This window comes from Rhinatrema bivittatum, chromosome 4 (genome assembly GCF_901001135.1).
Source record: "Rhinatrema bivittatum chromosome 4, aRhiBiv1.1, whole genome shotgun sequence".
NCBI classification, from domain to species: Eukaryota; Metazoa; Chordata; class Amphibia; order Gymnophiona; family Rhinatrematidae; genus Rhinatrema; species Rhinatrema bivittatum.
In genome coordinates, this window is record NC_042618.1 from 170,012,681 (window position 1) to 170,027,509 (window position 14,829).

The 14,829-nt window shown below is 44.0% G+C and overlaps 1 protein-coding gene across 1 annotated transcript in view; it reads right to left on the reverse strand.

Moving 5' to 3' along the window:
- AATK (apoptosis associated tyrosine kinase) overlaps positions 1–14,829 on the reverse strand; it is a 129,919-nt gene that overhangs the window by 47,982 nt on the left and 67,108 nt on the right. The window contains exons 2-3 of the mRNA XM_029597462.1: positions 4,055–4,188; positions 1,865–2,006 (exon numbers count right to left, since the gene is read on the reverse strand). Of these exons, the coding sequence (XP_029453322.1) occupies positions 1,865–2,006; positions 4,055–4,188 (276 nt within the window). The remainder of the gene's footprint in view (positions 1–1,864; positions 2,007–4,054; positions 4,189–14,829) is intronic.

Sequence of the window (14,829 nt, forward strand, 5' to 3'; positions counted from 1 at the left end):
CCTTTCTAACTTAATAAAAAAAGCAAGAGATTTAGGGGACTTCTTAGAGGTTGATCTTTCCAGGAAACTCAAATTTCTGTGGTAATTAAAAAACCATTTGAGCAATTATAGTCACTTAGGCAACTGCAGCACCTATTTCATCAAAATGACTGGAAATATTAATAGAGGTACTAGTAATTCAGTTTCTGGAATCCAATAGATTACAGCAGGGCGTTACCAGAGATAGGTCTTGTCAAATGAATCTAATCAATTTCTTTCATAGAGAGTTAGACCAGGGGACAATGCTAGATGTAGTGTACTTGGATTTCAGCATGGCCTTTAACACGGTTCCACACAGATGACTTATAAACAAAACTGACTGCCCTAGGGCCCTCAGATGACTGATTGGGTGAGAAACTGGCGGGGTGGAATGAGACAAAAGGATTATGAGTGGTATATGGATTTCACTCCAAAGAAGGAGAGGAACAGGACCAAGGATCAGTCCTTGGTCCTGTTCTCTTCAACAGTTTGATAAGCAATATTACAGAATTGCTATTGGGTAAGGTTTGCCTTTTCACAGATGATACCAAAACCTGCAACAAAATAGACACCCAGAAAGATGAAGAAAGCATGAGGAAGTATCTAGTAAATCTTGAGAAATGATCTAGAGTTTGGCAGTTAAGATTAATGCTAAAAATGCAATGTCATGGATACATGAACAGGGGCAAGAGCATGATCTGGGGATGATCATATCTGATAATCTTAAAGTAGCCAAATAGGTAGATAAGGTGACAACTAAAGCCAGAAGGAAGCTTGGGTGCAAAGGGAGAGGAATAGCCAATAGGTAAAAGTGAGTGATATTACTTCTGTATGTGTCTCTGGTGAGATCTCATTTGGAGTACTGTGAGCAGTACAGGAGATCGCACCTTCAAAAGGATATACCGTTCTATGATGGCACATGGTTAATTTGTAGTCTATACCACTCATATTTTTCATTAACGTGCCTTTTTGTAAACCGTTGTGATGGTTATCTAACTCAGTGACGGTATAGAAGAGTTTTTAAATTAAATTAAATAAATAAATAAATAAATAAATAAATACAGTTCCAGTCCTGACTGGAAGTGCAGTGTTCTGGTCTGCAAGCGAGTTATAAAGTCATGTGTAACTAGATAGTGGTTTCTCTGCAATCCATTTTCCTTTCCTCTATTTGCAGATTTAATCTTTCATGTTCACTGTATTCTTTTTCTTAAGCAGACATGAAAAGGTCCTAGATTTGCAGCCTGTGTGTTACTGCCTTATACGATGATCTGTCAGCTTTTTCCAGAGTAGTTTCTATCATGTTTCTAAATCTGAGGCAAAATTTTCCTGCCTAGGTGCCCGAGCGTTGTGCATAACTTGCTAATATTTTTCAATTGATTGATCTATCTATGCCAGGTATGATGTCACAGCTGCACACATAATTAGCCCACCCCCAATGACCGCACAGTTGAATAATAGCAATAACCCCAATTCTCTGAGGCTTACTTTATAGCCTCCCCTCTCTATACAATAGAGGCTGAGAAGAAAGTGGGAAGCAAAGAGGAATTCAGAACTGAATAAAGCAAAGTCTGTCTCTGTGCAGGAATGCACAAGAAAGACCCCTCTGTACTCCAGTCCTCAGCCTGTGTACCATGCAGCTGTACAAGGAGTCATGCTCTGTGCTGCCAATGAGGTAAGACCCCCACACTGCTAATACTCCACCCAGGAGCAAGCCTTATGTACCAACATCTGAGGTACTGTGGGCAAAGCAGGGTGAGATCCCATGGTTTTGTCTTTCCCTTCACCAGTATACCAGTCAGCGGTGGGACGAGGCAGATGCTTCTCTTGCTGCGTTACTGAAGCTTACCTGATCTTCCTGGCTGCTTTGACATAGGAAGAGAAACCTCTGTGAGTGGAAGGATGTAAACTTCAGGTCCATTCTGGGCTGCGGGTGACCCCTGCACTGAAAACTCAGTGGTATAATCCTCTCCTTCAGCATTGTCAAACTCCTGGGACAAGGGAAAAGTGGGAGCTAAGGTTAGCAGGCATGTGTGTAGCAAGGAAACCAGCCGTGCACTGGAGAACGCTGTGCTTTGCAGCAATGCTCCCTTCCAAGGAGTGACTAGATGTAGGCAAATCATTTTACGTGTGAGCAAGGATTTTTTTTAAATCAACAATTTCTGAGCGCCAGTATTAGTGTTGCATTTCTGTATATATATAGCACAAAGAAAAATTTATGTGAGCGACCATGTAAGACCTGTGAACGATGCTTAGCGGGAACTATGCTTTGCAAGCCAACAGCCATAGAAATAGGGAACAAGATAATCAGGTCCTGCTTTTCTTAGGAAAGTCAGAACTACAAATCCATGCATGCATTGGGGTAAACCCAGGACTAGATTAGCCTGTTCCTTTTGACACAGAGCCAGTTGGCAATCTTACCAAGAAGCATTCAGTCACATTGGCCATGATGCTCCTGCTTTAAATTGTGAATGTAACCAAGCAATGAGGGTGGAACCTAATTTCCCTGTGTCTGGATCCTACCTATACCTCTGGCAGTCAGAGAGGAGGGTTTCTTACTACCAATAATCCATTCAACCATCACGTCCTGTTAATTCCTGTGCCTCCTTTATACCAGTCTGCTTTCGTATTACAAAGCTTGTTTCTGATTGGTCGGCTCAATTCTGAACTCAGATATTATCTTCCAAAACCTTGACGGTTGATTTTTTTGTTATTCGAAATGACCTTCAGCACTGCCTCAAGTATTCAGGCCTATACTCAAGTTTCTGGACCAAATAAACGTGATTATTTAGTGTCCATCGGTAGCATGATAGTAATAAAGCACTCATGGGGCAGACACACACCATACATACACAAACCTAGTACACATACAGCAACTGCTTAGAGGAGCACGTGGAGCCCGGTGCTCTAAATTAATGTCTGCAGGAAAGCACAGTTTGGTTTTACTTCACTCCTCCTTTTTCTAAGAGGTTTACCATCACATATATCTTCATCGGGCCCTGTCCCTGCACTGAATACTGCACTTTGTGGCAGACATTGGTCTCTGCCAATGGCCAGGACCCCAGCAATGCCCTTGACATCAGTTTCTTTCAGCACATGCCCCCCCTGGATAGGCTTTTCCTTCTAAGGAAAAGAAGGACGTGGCCTGGGTACCCTTTTTTTTTTTTTGCCTGTAAATATGCCGGTGCCCACCAGAACCTGACACAGCCATTGGAAGAGGGGCCACAGTGTGTATCTGGCTCTTCCTACTACAGATACAAAACACCCTTTACATAAAAAAGTCATTTTACCTGGTCGTACCTCCAAGGCAACCCTGTAGTGCCAAAAGCAGCCCCAGCTATTAAATAAGACAATGTCAGCATGTTGCTCCTGAAGAGGCAAAGCACGGATGGCTGCACTGTATCAGGCAGTACTCGCTGATTCTTTGCCCACCCCCAGGATCCAGGGTCCTGCCTGCTTGCTCTTTGTCAAGCCAGAGAATTAGTACAGCTTTGCTGAATTCTAAAGCTTCAATCTGTGGGCCGGGGGAAGAGGACCATGCTCCAATAGTATGCGTAATAAAAGCCTTTGAGGTCTTCATTGCTATTCCACACACTCTCCCAGCAAAAGGTCCCATCAGTGGATGCTGCACTGTGACTCACTGTATGTGCTCTGCGCCCTCTGACCTCTCCCCTCCCTACATCCATATTTCTCCCACTCTTCGTTTGCATCAATTGCACTACAAGCCTTCACAAAAATGCCAGTTATTGGGAAAACAAATTCCTGGGTCCTGAGATCAGGTTACTCCTCCCCCAGTGAGGACATTTACCTGGCTCCTTTCTCAATTAACCTTTCCACTACCAACTTACAGGGTGCAGACACACTGGCAAGGCCCCACATGGAAATAAAGTGAAATGAGCATGCAAGAAATAGTTCCTAAAGGTCATAATAAAAAATAAATAAATATATATATATAGTTTAAATAACTTTAAATAAAAATCAGTGCCTAATGCTGTAAAATGACCAAAGAAATGCCCCAGTGCACACCCCCTGCTCTTACCTTAAAACCAACGTCTCCCTTCTTGCAGCACAGACAGGCCAACATGAGGAAGATGAAGGTAAAGAGGCCAGAGAAGGAAACAGCCACCACAGCAAGCGAAGAGGACCAGGAGAGCTCACTTAGAGGGGCACCGTCTGGAGAGGAGCAGAAATAAAAGGGGAGAGCATCAGGAAGGACAGAGAAACAGGCAGCTGGCAAAGAGCTGGGAGGAGGGGGAGATAGCAGAAGGTACAGGGAGCCTGGACAGGGTCAGTACCTGCACCCCTCCCACCTGAGTTAACTATCCAGCCTTAAACAGGAGATTCACAAACACTCTTATTCTGCCAGAATGGTGCTAACTTTAGTATGGTGCAGAATGATTTCTTTACATTTATTAATCTATGTCAGTGCTTTAGACCTCCCACTTCACTGTGGCTTCTCTGATCCTCCAGGTCTGTTGATATCCAATGCATTAAGAAGGTTGCTGGTGGCACGGTACCTCTAATGGCTTTAGGCTGCCTGAAGGTACCCATTCAGCTTAAAAAGGTGCTTGTCCCCCACACCCTGCCACGGTTTCCTGAGCTCTCTGATCTAGCCCTGAGTTTCTTTAATTTGCTTCTGCTTTATGAGCTCTTCTTTCAAAGCATTTTGGGATTCCTAGTTTGTAAGACTTAAACGGGTAAAACCCAGAAACAAGAAAGTTGGGTGTTTTGAAGGATCTGACTAGCCCTGCGGTGTTAATGGTGACATGTCTGAACATCCCATCCCTTTGGCTGGCTGCTGGCTTGCAGATGATTGTTCTAATAGTGGGGAGAGCCGTGGCTGCAGTGTTGCACAAAACAAAATGTTAGTGTCAATCAGTGGTCAGACCTGGAGGGCACTAACTGAGAGCAGAAGCCCGCTGAATCTCATCATTCACTAATGCATCTGTTAAAAAAATAAATATGGAAATTAATTTTTTAAAAGGTTGTATTCTATATTGCAATAGTTATGGTGCCTTTGGTAGTGGGTATTAGAGAAATAATAGATGTTTTCTATGCCTTTGTTTTGGGACATTTGTATCCGTCAGCAGAAGTAATTATTATTGCCCGATAATGGCTGCTACTCTAGGCACTACCTCTTAAGCAAAACCACTATCACACTGTTGAATGGGATGACAGTGCTTCTGAACAGCGATCACTTTAAAACAATTTAATACTGAGGAAAATTATTGTGCTCAGAATAAAACAGAGTAAAATATTTTATCATCCTCCTAAATCAGCATTGGGGTTTCTAAAATACAGTAGAGATTGCATATTCTGATTTTAGCATCAAAACATGGCAGACATTCCTAGGACACAGCAGTTCCATCCCAGCTGGTTCCAGGATTTGTGTATGCAAAACTTCACATTCTGATTGGACAGAGATCCCCCAGGCCCACCCCAGTTACATAATGCAGTGAAAACTCCAGAGGAGGGCTGCAAGATTTGTAGTTTTCTGTGATTTTGCTGCAGATGTTACTTTAGCTGCTAATAATGCCAGAAGGGGGCAGAGTCCACCTGGGCAGTGCAGGAGCCTGGGCATCACATCTGCCAGCAGGAGAATTAGTAAGAGCCTGAGTGGGCAAGGTCTCCTTTCCTGGCAGTAAGCAGATGATGGGAAAACACAAATCTGCACTCACGGGTCATTATTGCTAGTAAACCTATTTATAAAGCTTGACGTAAATAACAAAAGCAGCATTTGACTTTCTCTGCAGCAGCAGACATGCCAATGCCTACGAAGTTCCACCATCCTCAGCATGGGGCCAAGGAGATGCACTGCCTCTAATGGAGAGAAGGTGTTTCTGTCAAGGTCCGACTAATCAGCCAGCTAATGAGCCAAGGTGACCCTGTTCCCCAGGTTTGGAAGAATCCAGCCAGCAGAGATCTCATTAAGCAAGTCAGGCAGTACACCAGCAGATGCCCTGCATGTAGGGGCCTTCATTTTCAGTTTTTATTTGTCACAAGTTTTCCTGGGAATTTATCAGGGTTTATTATGCCAAGAATAAAAAATAGGTGAAAATCCAGTGGAAAAATGTGACTTGTGATTATTCTGGGTAAATATCGACATTTATTTTGGTAGACAATAGCAAATATTAAGCAGATTCTCCCACTTACCCACTCAGCAATATTCCATTCTTTGCCTCACATGTCCCTTTCCTTTTCCACACCTCCAAAATTCTAGCACTTCCCTGCCATCGCACCAGCAATCATCCCTACTAGTGGTGGCTCCAGGCTTCTCTGTTTACTGAGGCTTTTGTGCTCTACAGCACTGCACCCCTGCTTTGGTGTGAAGCCAGGGATCCTGCTGGGAAGTGCTTCTAGTGTGCATGGCCCACTTCAAATGCTGCATTCACTGGTGGCACCAAGAGCAGGCACTTTGGCTGCCTGGAGGAAGGGGCAGGCCACGAAACGCCACATCAGCGGTATTGGAGGGCGAGAGGGACTTGAAACACTGCAGGTGCCTTGGCCTGCACTGGCTTCCAGCAGTTGCTGGAGGCCTTAAGGCACTGGATCTGCAGCTCTCGAGCTGATATTTAATCAGTCTAAAATTAGGGTGAACATCAGTTTACCCGATTGTCTCTTTCCACAAAAAAAATGCAGGAATTTATGGGTGAAAATTGGTTTAAACTGAAAATGAAGGACCCTAACTGCATGGTATGTACCACTGCTGCTTCCAGGACTATGTCTAGTCAGGCATTTGCTGAAAGGAAGATTTTTTTCTCATTGCATTACTGTCAAAACAAGGGAGACTTGGTATGATACCAGACTCCATTTTCATGCATTCTGAGACAAGGCGATTAATGTCTTCTATGTATCTGTGTCTTCTATGTATCTGTGTCATTTCTATACAATCCATCTTGTGCCTTACCCTAGGAAAAGATGGAATATCAAATGAATAAATACAGTGGCTATTGAAAGTCTACACCCCCTTGAACATTTTCCATAATGTTATGTCAGTACATCAGACTTGTCAGCTTTTAAACGAGGAGTCAATTTCCACTCATCAGCACACCATACTCCACAACTTTCAGGGCCAAAAATATTTTACTGAGGGACAAAGCAGGTACACATCCGAAAAACAAAATTGAAATTCCACAACTGGATAAGTCTCCACTTGGTGGAAACACCTTTAGTAGCCATTACACCTTTAGTAGCCATTACAGCTGTTGGGATAGGTCTCCATCAACTTTGCATATCTGCCTTTGTCAATATTTACAAAACAGTTCAAGACAGGTCAAGTTCCTTCTGGAGTGTTGGTGGACAGCAGTCTTCAAGTCATGCCACAGATTTCGATTGGATTAAGGTTGGGGCTCTGGCTGGGTCACTCTAGGACATTTACGTTTTTGTTCCTTAGCCATTCCAGAGTAGCTTTGGCTGTGCTTCGGGTACTGAAAGGTGAACTTCCATCTCAGTTTCAGCTTTCTTGCACAGGGCAGCAGTTTTTCCTCAATGATTTTTTTCTCCGTTCATTGTCCCTTCTATCCTGACAAGTACCCCAGTCCCTGCTGATGAGAAACATCCCCATAACATGATGCTGCCACCACTGTGCCTCACTGTAGTGATGGTGTTTTCTGAGTGATGTGCTGTGTTGGGTTCATGCCAAGCATACCACTTTGCATTCTGGCCAAATAATTCTTTTTTTTAGTTTCATCAGATGAGACAACCTTTAGCCCCATGGCTAGAGCACCTTGACTGTTCATTTGGATACTTCAGATGGGAATCAAAGTGGGCTTTATTGCATACTGGCTTCCTTCTTGTCACCCTATCATAGGGGCCAGATTCGTGGAGTTTTTTTAGGGTATTGTTGTCACATGTACACTTTGACTAGTCTTCATCATGGAACCTGGGGATCTTGGTGGCCCATTGGCCTCTTGGTTTCCTCCCTGATCAGTTTCCACCTTACTTATTCATTCAGTTCGGAGGATGGCTTGATCTAGGCAGTGTCTTGGTGTTCATTAATATAGAATAGGTCCAAAGGTATCATTTAAATACATTTACACTTTTCCTTATATTCCTTTTGCTAAACAAAATAGGCAGAAGTGTTTAGAAAAAAAAATCTCAGAAAATATAGGGGTAGATTTTAGTACGTGCCTGCGCTTCCTGGCGCGCACTCATGCATGCTGGATTTTATAATCCGCGCGCGCATGTGCATGCAGCGTGGGCAAAAGGGGATGGAATAATGCAATTTTCGTGCGGTGTCACGTCCCCTGCTTCCCCAGTCCATTCCAATCAAGGAGTGGACTGGGAGGGAATGTCTCTACCCCCTACCCTAACCTGCCTTCCCCTTCCTCTCTCCTCTCCTCCCCCATCCCTATCCTTTATATGCCTGTTTGGTTTTTTTTTTACCTTTTGCCCCTCAACAGGAGCAGTAGCAAGTTTCACGCGCTGGCAGAATGCAGGTGCGCACTTCCCCGGCACAGTGGCAAATGGCCGCTGTACCAGCACCTCAAGCCCCGCCCCCTCCACCCCCCCTGGACCGCCCCTTTTCTTCGGCCTGGCACTTCTGCGTGTAACGGGAGTTATGTGCGTGGCCGGGCCCCTTCTAAAATGCGCACGGCACGCCCAAGGCCTGGCCCCGTGCGTACCCCTGGATTTTACGCGCACAACAGATTAAAAATTCGCCCGATAACATTTTTGAATGGTAAAGCGATGATTAGAGCTGGTATCCCTAATCCTCTTGCACCATCTTATGAGTGTTAGGGGGATCAATAAACATACTTTTCACTTGCTTGCAATGTAAAAAATATTACCTTTTTAGGGATTTTTTTCTAAACACTTCTGCCTATTTTGTGTAGCAAAAAGGGATCCGAGGAAAAATGTAATGTATTTAAGTGATATCTTTGGACCTATTCTACATTAGTGATTACTTGGATATCCACTGATTTTTTTGTGAAGAATTTTTGCCTCTTTTTATAACATAACAGGGGCTTAGTGGTGCCAAACACCTTCTGCTGCTTAACAATCATCTTGACTGTTCTCCAGGGGATATTCAAGGACTTTGCAATTCTTTTATACCCATTGTCAGATTTTTGCCTTTCCACATCTTTGTCCCAGCCTGAGTTCTTTTGACAGGTTCTGGGTGCTCATGGTTGGATCTTTGTTTTGAAATGGATTAATCAGTGGAGAGAACCAACAGAACTGCTGAGTTTGCCCTGTCATCATGTGAGTCCATTCAATTTAACACAAGTGAGGCCCAGTTCACTTGGTGCAAGTTTTTGAAGGCAAAATGTTTAAAGCTCTGGGTTAGACCACAGCTTTAAGTATTTAGGATGGCAACAGAAGTACAAAGCAGGTGGACACACTTATCCAGCCAAGCTCTTCCATGTTTTTATTTCTGCTTCATTTTCGAAGGAATTCTGGAATATATTCTTCACGTGGGGCAGTTGTGGGGTGGGTTGTGCGGATTACATGGAACAAACGGTGTTTTCAATGCATTTTACTTCCAGGTTAGAAGGCAAGAACCGGTGAACATGTTGGGAAGGGTTAGAGACTATCTATAGCCACGCTGCATGTGAAAATATTCCAGCACGTGGTGCCCGAGGAGAGTTTGGGCCACTAGATGTCTCCATTGCTGCTTCATCTAAGAGTTTTTAAAGAGACCTTTGATAGCAGTGAAACACAATGTTATATGGCGTATGTTAAAACTTCTAATAAGACAATAGACCTAGGAAGGACTTACACAAGAACATCATAAATCTTGATAAGCTTAAAGTGTTTCTAGACACTGCAAATGTGGAAACAAGTCAATAAGCTGTGGGTCAGACCATTTTATTGGACGAACAATATATCTATGATGAGCTTTCAAGTGCTGTATCGAAAACAGTTACAACTTTGTTAGTGCAATGAAACTAACATGACACCCGAATGGTTTTATTCTCCACACGATACAGAAATGCTACATTTGGGTAAATTTTATAACTTCCAGCTCAGACCTTCTCAGTTCATTTTTTTCCCCCCAGAGCTCATCCAATGGTAAGTGCTGTGCCCTTCCTTGCTGGTTCCATTCTCAGACTGGGTCTTCTGTACCTCAGGTGGGCCGGGGCTGGGGATGCTGCGGAGACAGCGAGCGCAGGCCCTGCTGGGGGTTGCACCTGGTGATCAGATTTAGAGGCCAGGATGCAGGATTCTGGAAGGAGTTCTAGAGCCTGGACCCCAGTCCCAGCCTCAGGCCTGTTGGTGCAATGACCACAGTAGGAAAAGTATTGTACGTGTATGTGTATATGTGGGGGGGGTTTCAATGAAACAGGGGACGAATCCCAAAGTAGTTATGAAAGAAAGCTCACGGCCCCAGAATCCCGGCACTGGTTCCAACAGAGTTGGAAGAAAAAGGAGAAAAGAGGAACTACTGGGCCAAAAAAAAAAAAAATATCCCAAAATATATTTTTACACTATCAGTTCAAAATCAGACGAAATTATGCTTTTCCGTTTTGTGACATCACTGCATAACAGACCAGCAAGAGCTCTGCATGTCCATGCCAGGGACTCAAATGCTGAGGTACATAAAGACCATTTGTTCCACCCAGTTTGCCCTGGTTGCCCCTGATATATCTAACTAGAGCAATGCAGAGAGGGGCAACCAGGTAGGCTCGATGAGCCAAATGGCCCTTCTCTGCCACCATCTCCTGTATCATAGTCCTATATAGTTTATTCCTGGAGGTGGAGGAGAGGCAGGATTATGAGAGGCAGATCTCTATCTGGAAGGGAGATGTGTGAGAGGATGGCTGAGGGACTCTTTAGCTGGTCCCAAGGAAACCAATCAAATCCAAAGGCTCTTTTGTGCCCATTATTCCTCCACCTTGTACATTCTGAACTACAAATCCCACATTTTTCCATGCTTGTGCATTTTGCGGAGATTCCAATACAGAATCTCTTTGGACGTGCACTTCTATCCAGTGTCTCACTGCTCTGGGCCTCAGGCATAAGATTACAAACCTTGCACCTGGCTTATCATATGCATGGGCGCCAATCCCTTCCTCTGCAATAAATCAGCAGTCGGGGGTGTGCTCAATAGCTTCCCTCCCTCTCAGTTCCAAACCGAATGATATAATAAGAGGGGACAGGAGGAGGGAAGGGGTGAAAGGAACAGTGGAATGAGATAGAGAATGCATTCAGCAGTAGAAAGCAGGCTTAACATGGCAGTCATACAAAGTTGCCCAGATGAGCGGCGGCCCTCAGGAACCGTGGCTTCAGTGGCGCCGCAGCTAGCTCGTGTGCAGTTCTCTGAATCCTGCAGGAGAGCAACACTTTCTCAGCTGCCACCTGCACTTTGGTAACAGCGCTCAAGTCCCTTCTCTTTTTAGGGCCTGTTTCAAGCCAAAGCACCAACTAGGATCTGTAGTCATGGAGGAAGGAAGCTCTGACAGAAATTTGGTTTGGGAGAGACTCTTGCAACAATAGGAAGCTAAAGCGATACTCTGGCCAGGACGAGGAATTTTTGCAGGCTCCAGTTTTCCCCATAAGCACGCTATGAGATGCCCCTACTTGGTGGTACGCCACCAGGGTGCACATTACCAACATCAGATGAGCCGGAGCTGGAATTCCCCTCCGAGGTGCAACCACCTACCATACAGTATCTCGGTGAACGACGGTAGATAAAAGACAAAAATGACCCATCTGGTCTGCCCATTCGATTTGTGTGTACTTGAGCAGAGGCGCACGAGCTCCCACATGCAACCCAACACCAACTCCCTCCTCCGAATGTCTTTTAACTAACCTCCCTCTCCTTTTCCTACCACGCCTCCCATATCCCCATCTGTGAGAACTGTATAATTTTAAACTGTTGCAACCACCCTCACTGACTACAGTAATTATAATGTAGAAGTAATGATAAACTTAGTATGAAAAATGGAAGATGAAACATTTTTAGAAAAGAGAAAATAATGTAGACCTTGCTGGTTGCCATAGCAATAGATTGTAGCAGCTTCTCTATCTTTCTGGGTCCTCCCCCCCCCCCCGGAGAGAAGAGACGGCGGAGACTGGCCAGCAACTTTCCCTCTCAGACGTCCTCCACGGCAGCTTCAGAAACGTGCAACACCGATCATTAGGGCTAAGAAAGGCAAAAATACATCCACACAGGCACACATCTTGCTTTCTGATCCCAAGATCTTGTTACATAGTGGGGTTCCAAAGCCCAGGATATCTGAGAAGGCCCAGGGATTAGTACTCTGATACAGAGAGCTACAACCAAACAGAAATGGCATCAGAGTTGAAACAGAACAGAGATAGAAATGGATAAATACTGAGTGTCCATCCGTCAGGACGGCAACTCAAGTGCTTTACATGGGAGCTGCTGGGTTTTGTTTTTATTATTGTCAAAACAGGCAGAGCAGAAGCTCAGGTTCTTCCTCACACTGTTTTCTTATCCCTTAAAGCGAGGTTTCATCCTCTCGGTTTGGTCTCCAGATCATCGCAAGCACTTACATAGAGGAGTTCATTTCAGCATCCGTTCCTATTCGGGATGCCCAGCCACTAACATCAACCAGTAGTGCTCAATCATCCCCAGCAGATCAACGGCCTGGGATTATTGCACAAAAGCGTGACCATAAGCACCTCACTGCCCTCCATGGAGTTTCAGTGCTGTGGCACTTTCTTCAAAGCTAATAGTAAACTCGCCCTGTTTGTGCAGACGCTCCATTGTGGCACTTCACGTTGCCCTACATATTTGGCTGAGGTCTCTTTGGAAAGAGTAAAAGGGATGTTTTCTGAAAACATAATATATTTTTTCTTTTTTTACAGGAAATAAGTGATATGAAATCGAAAGAGGAACCAAATAAAATGCATGTGTCTGCATAAGAGAGGCTGACCCCTGGTGCAGAAAGATTCCCCCATCATGAGGTCAACGTGGGCTGCAGGATCCACTCCTCAGGTCCCGGAAGCAGAGAGGGTCTGGGGAATTCCTTCCATAAATTCCAAAGAATGGGTGTGGGGCCTGGCATCCCCCTCCCCAGAACCTTGAGGCAGAGAAAGCAAGAGCACGGGCAAAACTTTAGAAACAATCCCTTCTGAGATTTTTACAGGTTTCCACGTATTATTTATATTAAATTAAAATATTCCTATAGACGCTTAGACTGGAGTGTATGAATCAGAAGCAAAGCCATGGACTCTGAAATGGAAGCAAAACCAAATGCAATATCCCACTGTGGTCCCACAGAAGCCTCCAAGTTATTTTATTGTCCTTTCATCAGCTCCGTTTCAGAAGACTCAAACTATGGTACAGACATTTTTTTTTTTAAAGCACCACCACGTAATTAAGCCCTGAATCTTTCAAATTGCCCAAAGAATCTGCACAGGATGAACAATACGATGTGTCAGAGGGTAGGAAGGTGGTCAGCAGGACACACTCACTGGAGAAACCACCCTGGACCTGGGCGCACACCAGGACAGGCCTGGATGCTGGGTAGTGCGTACACAGAAGACAGAGGTAAACGCTGAGCGATGGCAGGACTGGAGTGCCGAGGTCATTTTTCTCCGTGACAGCACTTGTTCATTAATGCTGCTCTTCATTAAGCAGGTCCTCTCTCTTAACAATTCAATAGCAGAGCGGCAGACACCTTTCGTTTCCAATGCAGAGATTAACAGGGTAAATATAAAAGCCAGCAATGTCAAGCTCGCAGGATGCACATCAGCACTGGTTTGTGACTCACAGCTGCCATGCTACCTGCTTTGGGTGGGGGTGGGATCTGGAGCAGAAGTAGGAGCAGGGGGGACTCCCGGTCCAAATATATATATATTTTTTTTAACAATAAATGGGCCGTTTTGTGGGGGAGGGGGGGGGGGCCAAGTTTGGCCCTGTGGGGTCTTTGCAACTCAGATGGGAGGGAGGTGGGGAACAGACTGCAATTTGAGGGTTTTTTTTAATGGTACCTAACTTAACCGGATATATTCTTTTTTTGAATATATCTGTTTTAAGTCTAAGGTTGTACGGCTAACCATAGCTGAATAACTTTATATATAACCGGAGATATTCAAAAGAATATCCAGTTCTGTTTAAAATTATACAGCTATGGTTAGTCGAATAACTTTAAGCAAGTATATTCAGCGGGATCTTAGCCGGATAACTTGTCCACTAAATGGCCTACTGAATATTGGCCTCATTGTCTTCCTCAGATAAAACGTGTTGCAAGTACTGAAGCTCAAAGTGGTACAGTACAAGATCAGTTAAATATCGAGACCTTGGAATGATCTGCTTTCTTGGAGAATTCTCGGGAAGAACTGTCTTCTAGGGCCACCCTGTTAGTGTCCTTTGTCTTGGATTCTGGTAAAAATTCTGTAATGCATCTTTTCTTTAGGAACAAGGAATGTTTATTCCTGGGCCAAAAAAATGTTTTTTTTTCCTGATGTATCATTTGAAACACAGACCAGACATAGGCAATTCCTGCAGATGAGGCAGGATATGCTTAATATGGGTGGTGAATGTTTTCTTTGTTTTTCCTGTAACTGTTTAGTGAAATTTGAAAATGCTCGTTATATATTTTTGGACCCTACACAACTTAAAACTTTTCTTGATGCAAAGATTGCTGCATGTACTGATGCTACCAATTAGGAGTCATTAGTTGCACTTAATTTTGTTTGATATATACCTTTGACTTTCCTCTTATGTTTGCTGTTCATACAGCTTCCTTTTTAAAATGTGTTCATTCCCTCTTTCTATAATTGTGGGCTAAATAGAGGATTATTTGAGATTTGATGATCTCTGTTTATACTTTTGCTTATTATCTCTGTAACCTAATTTCCATATAAATGATGCTTTGTTATTATTATTTGGTAAAACTGAAT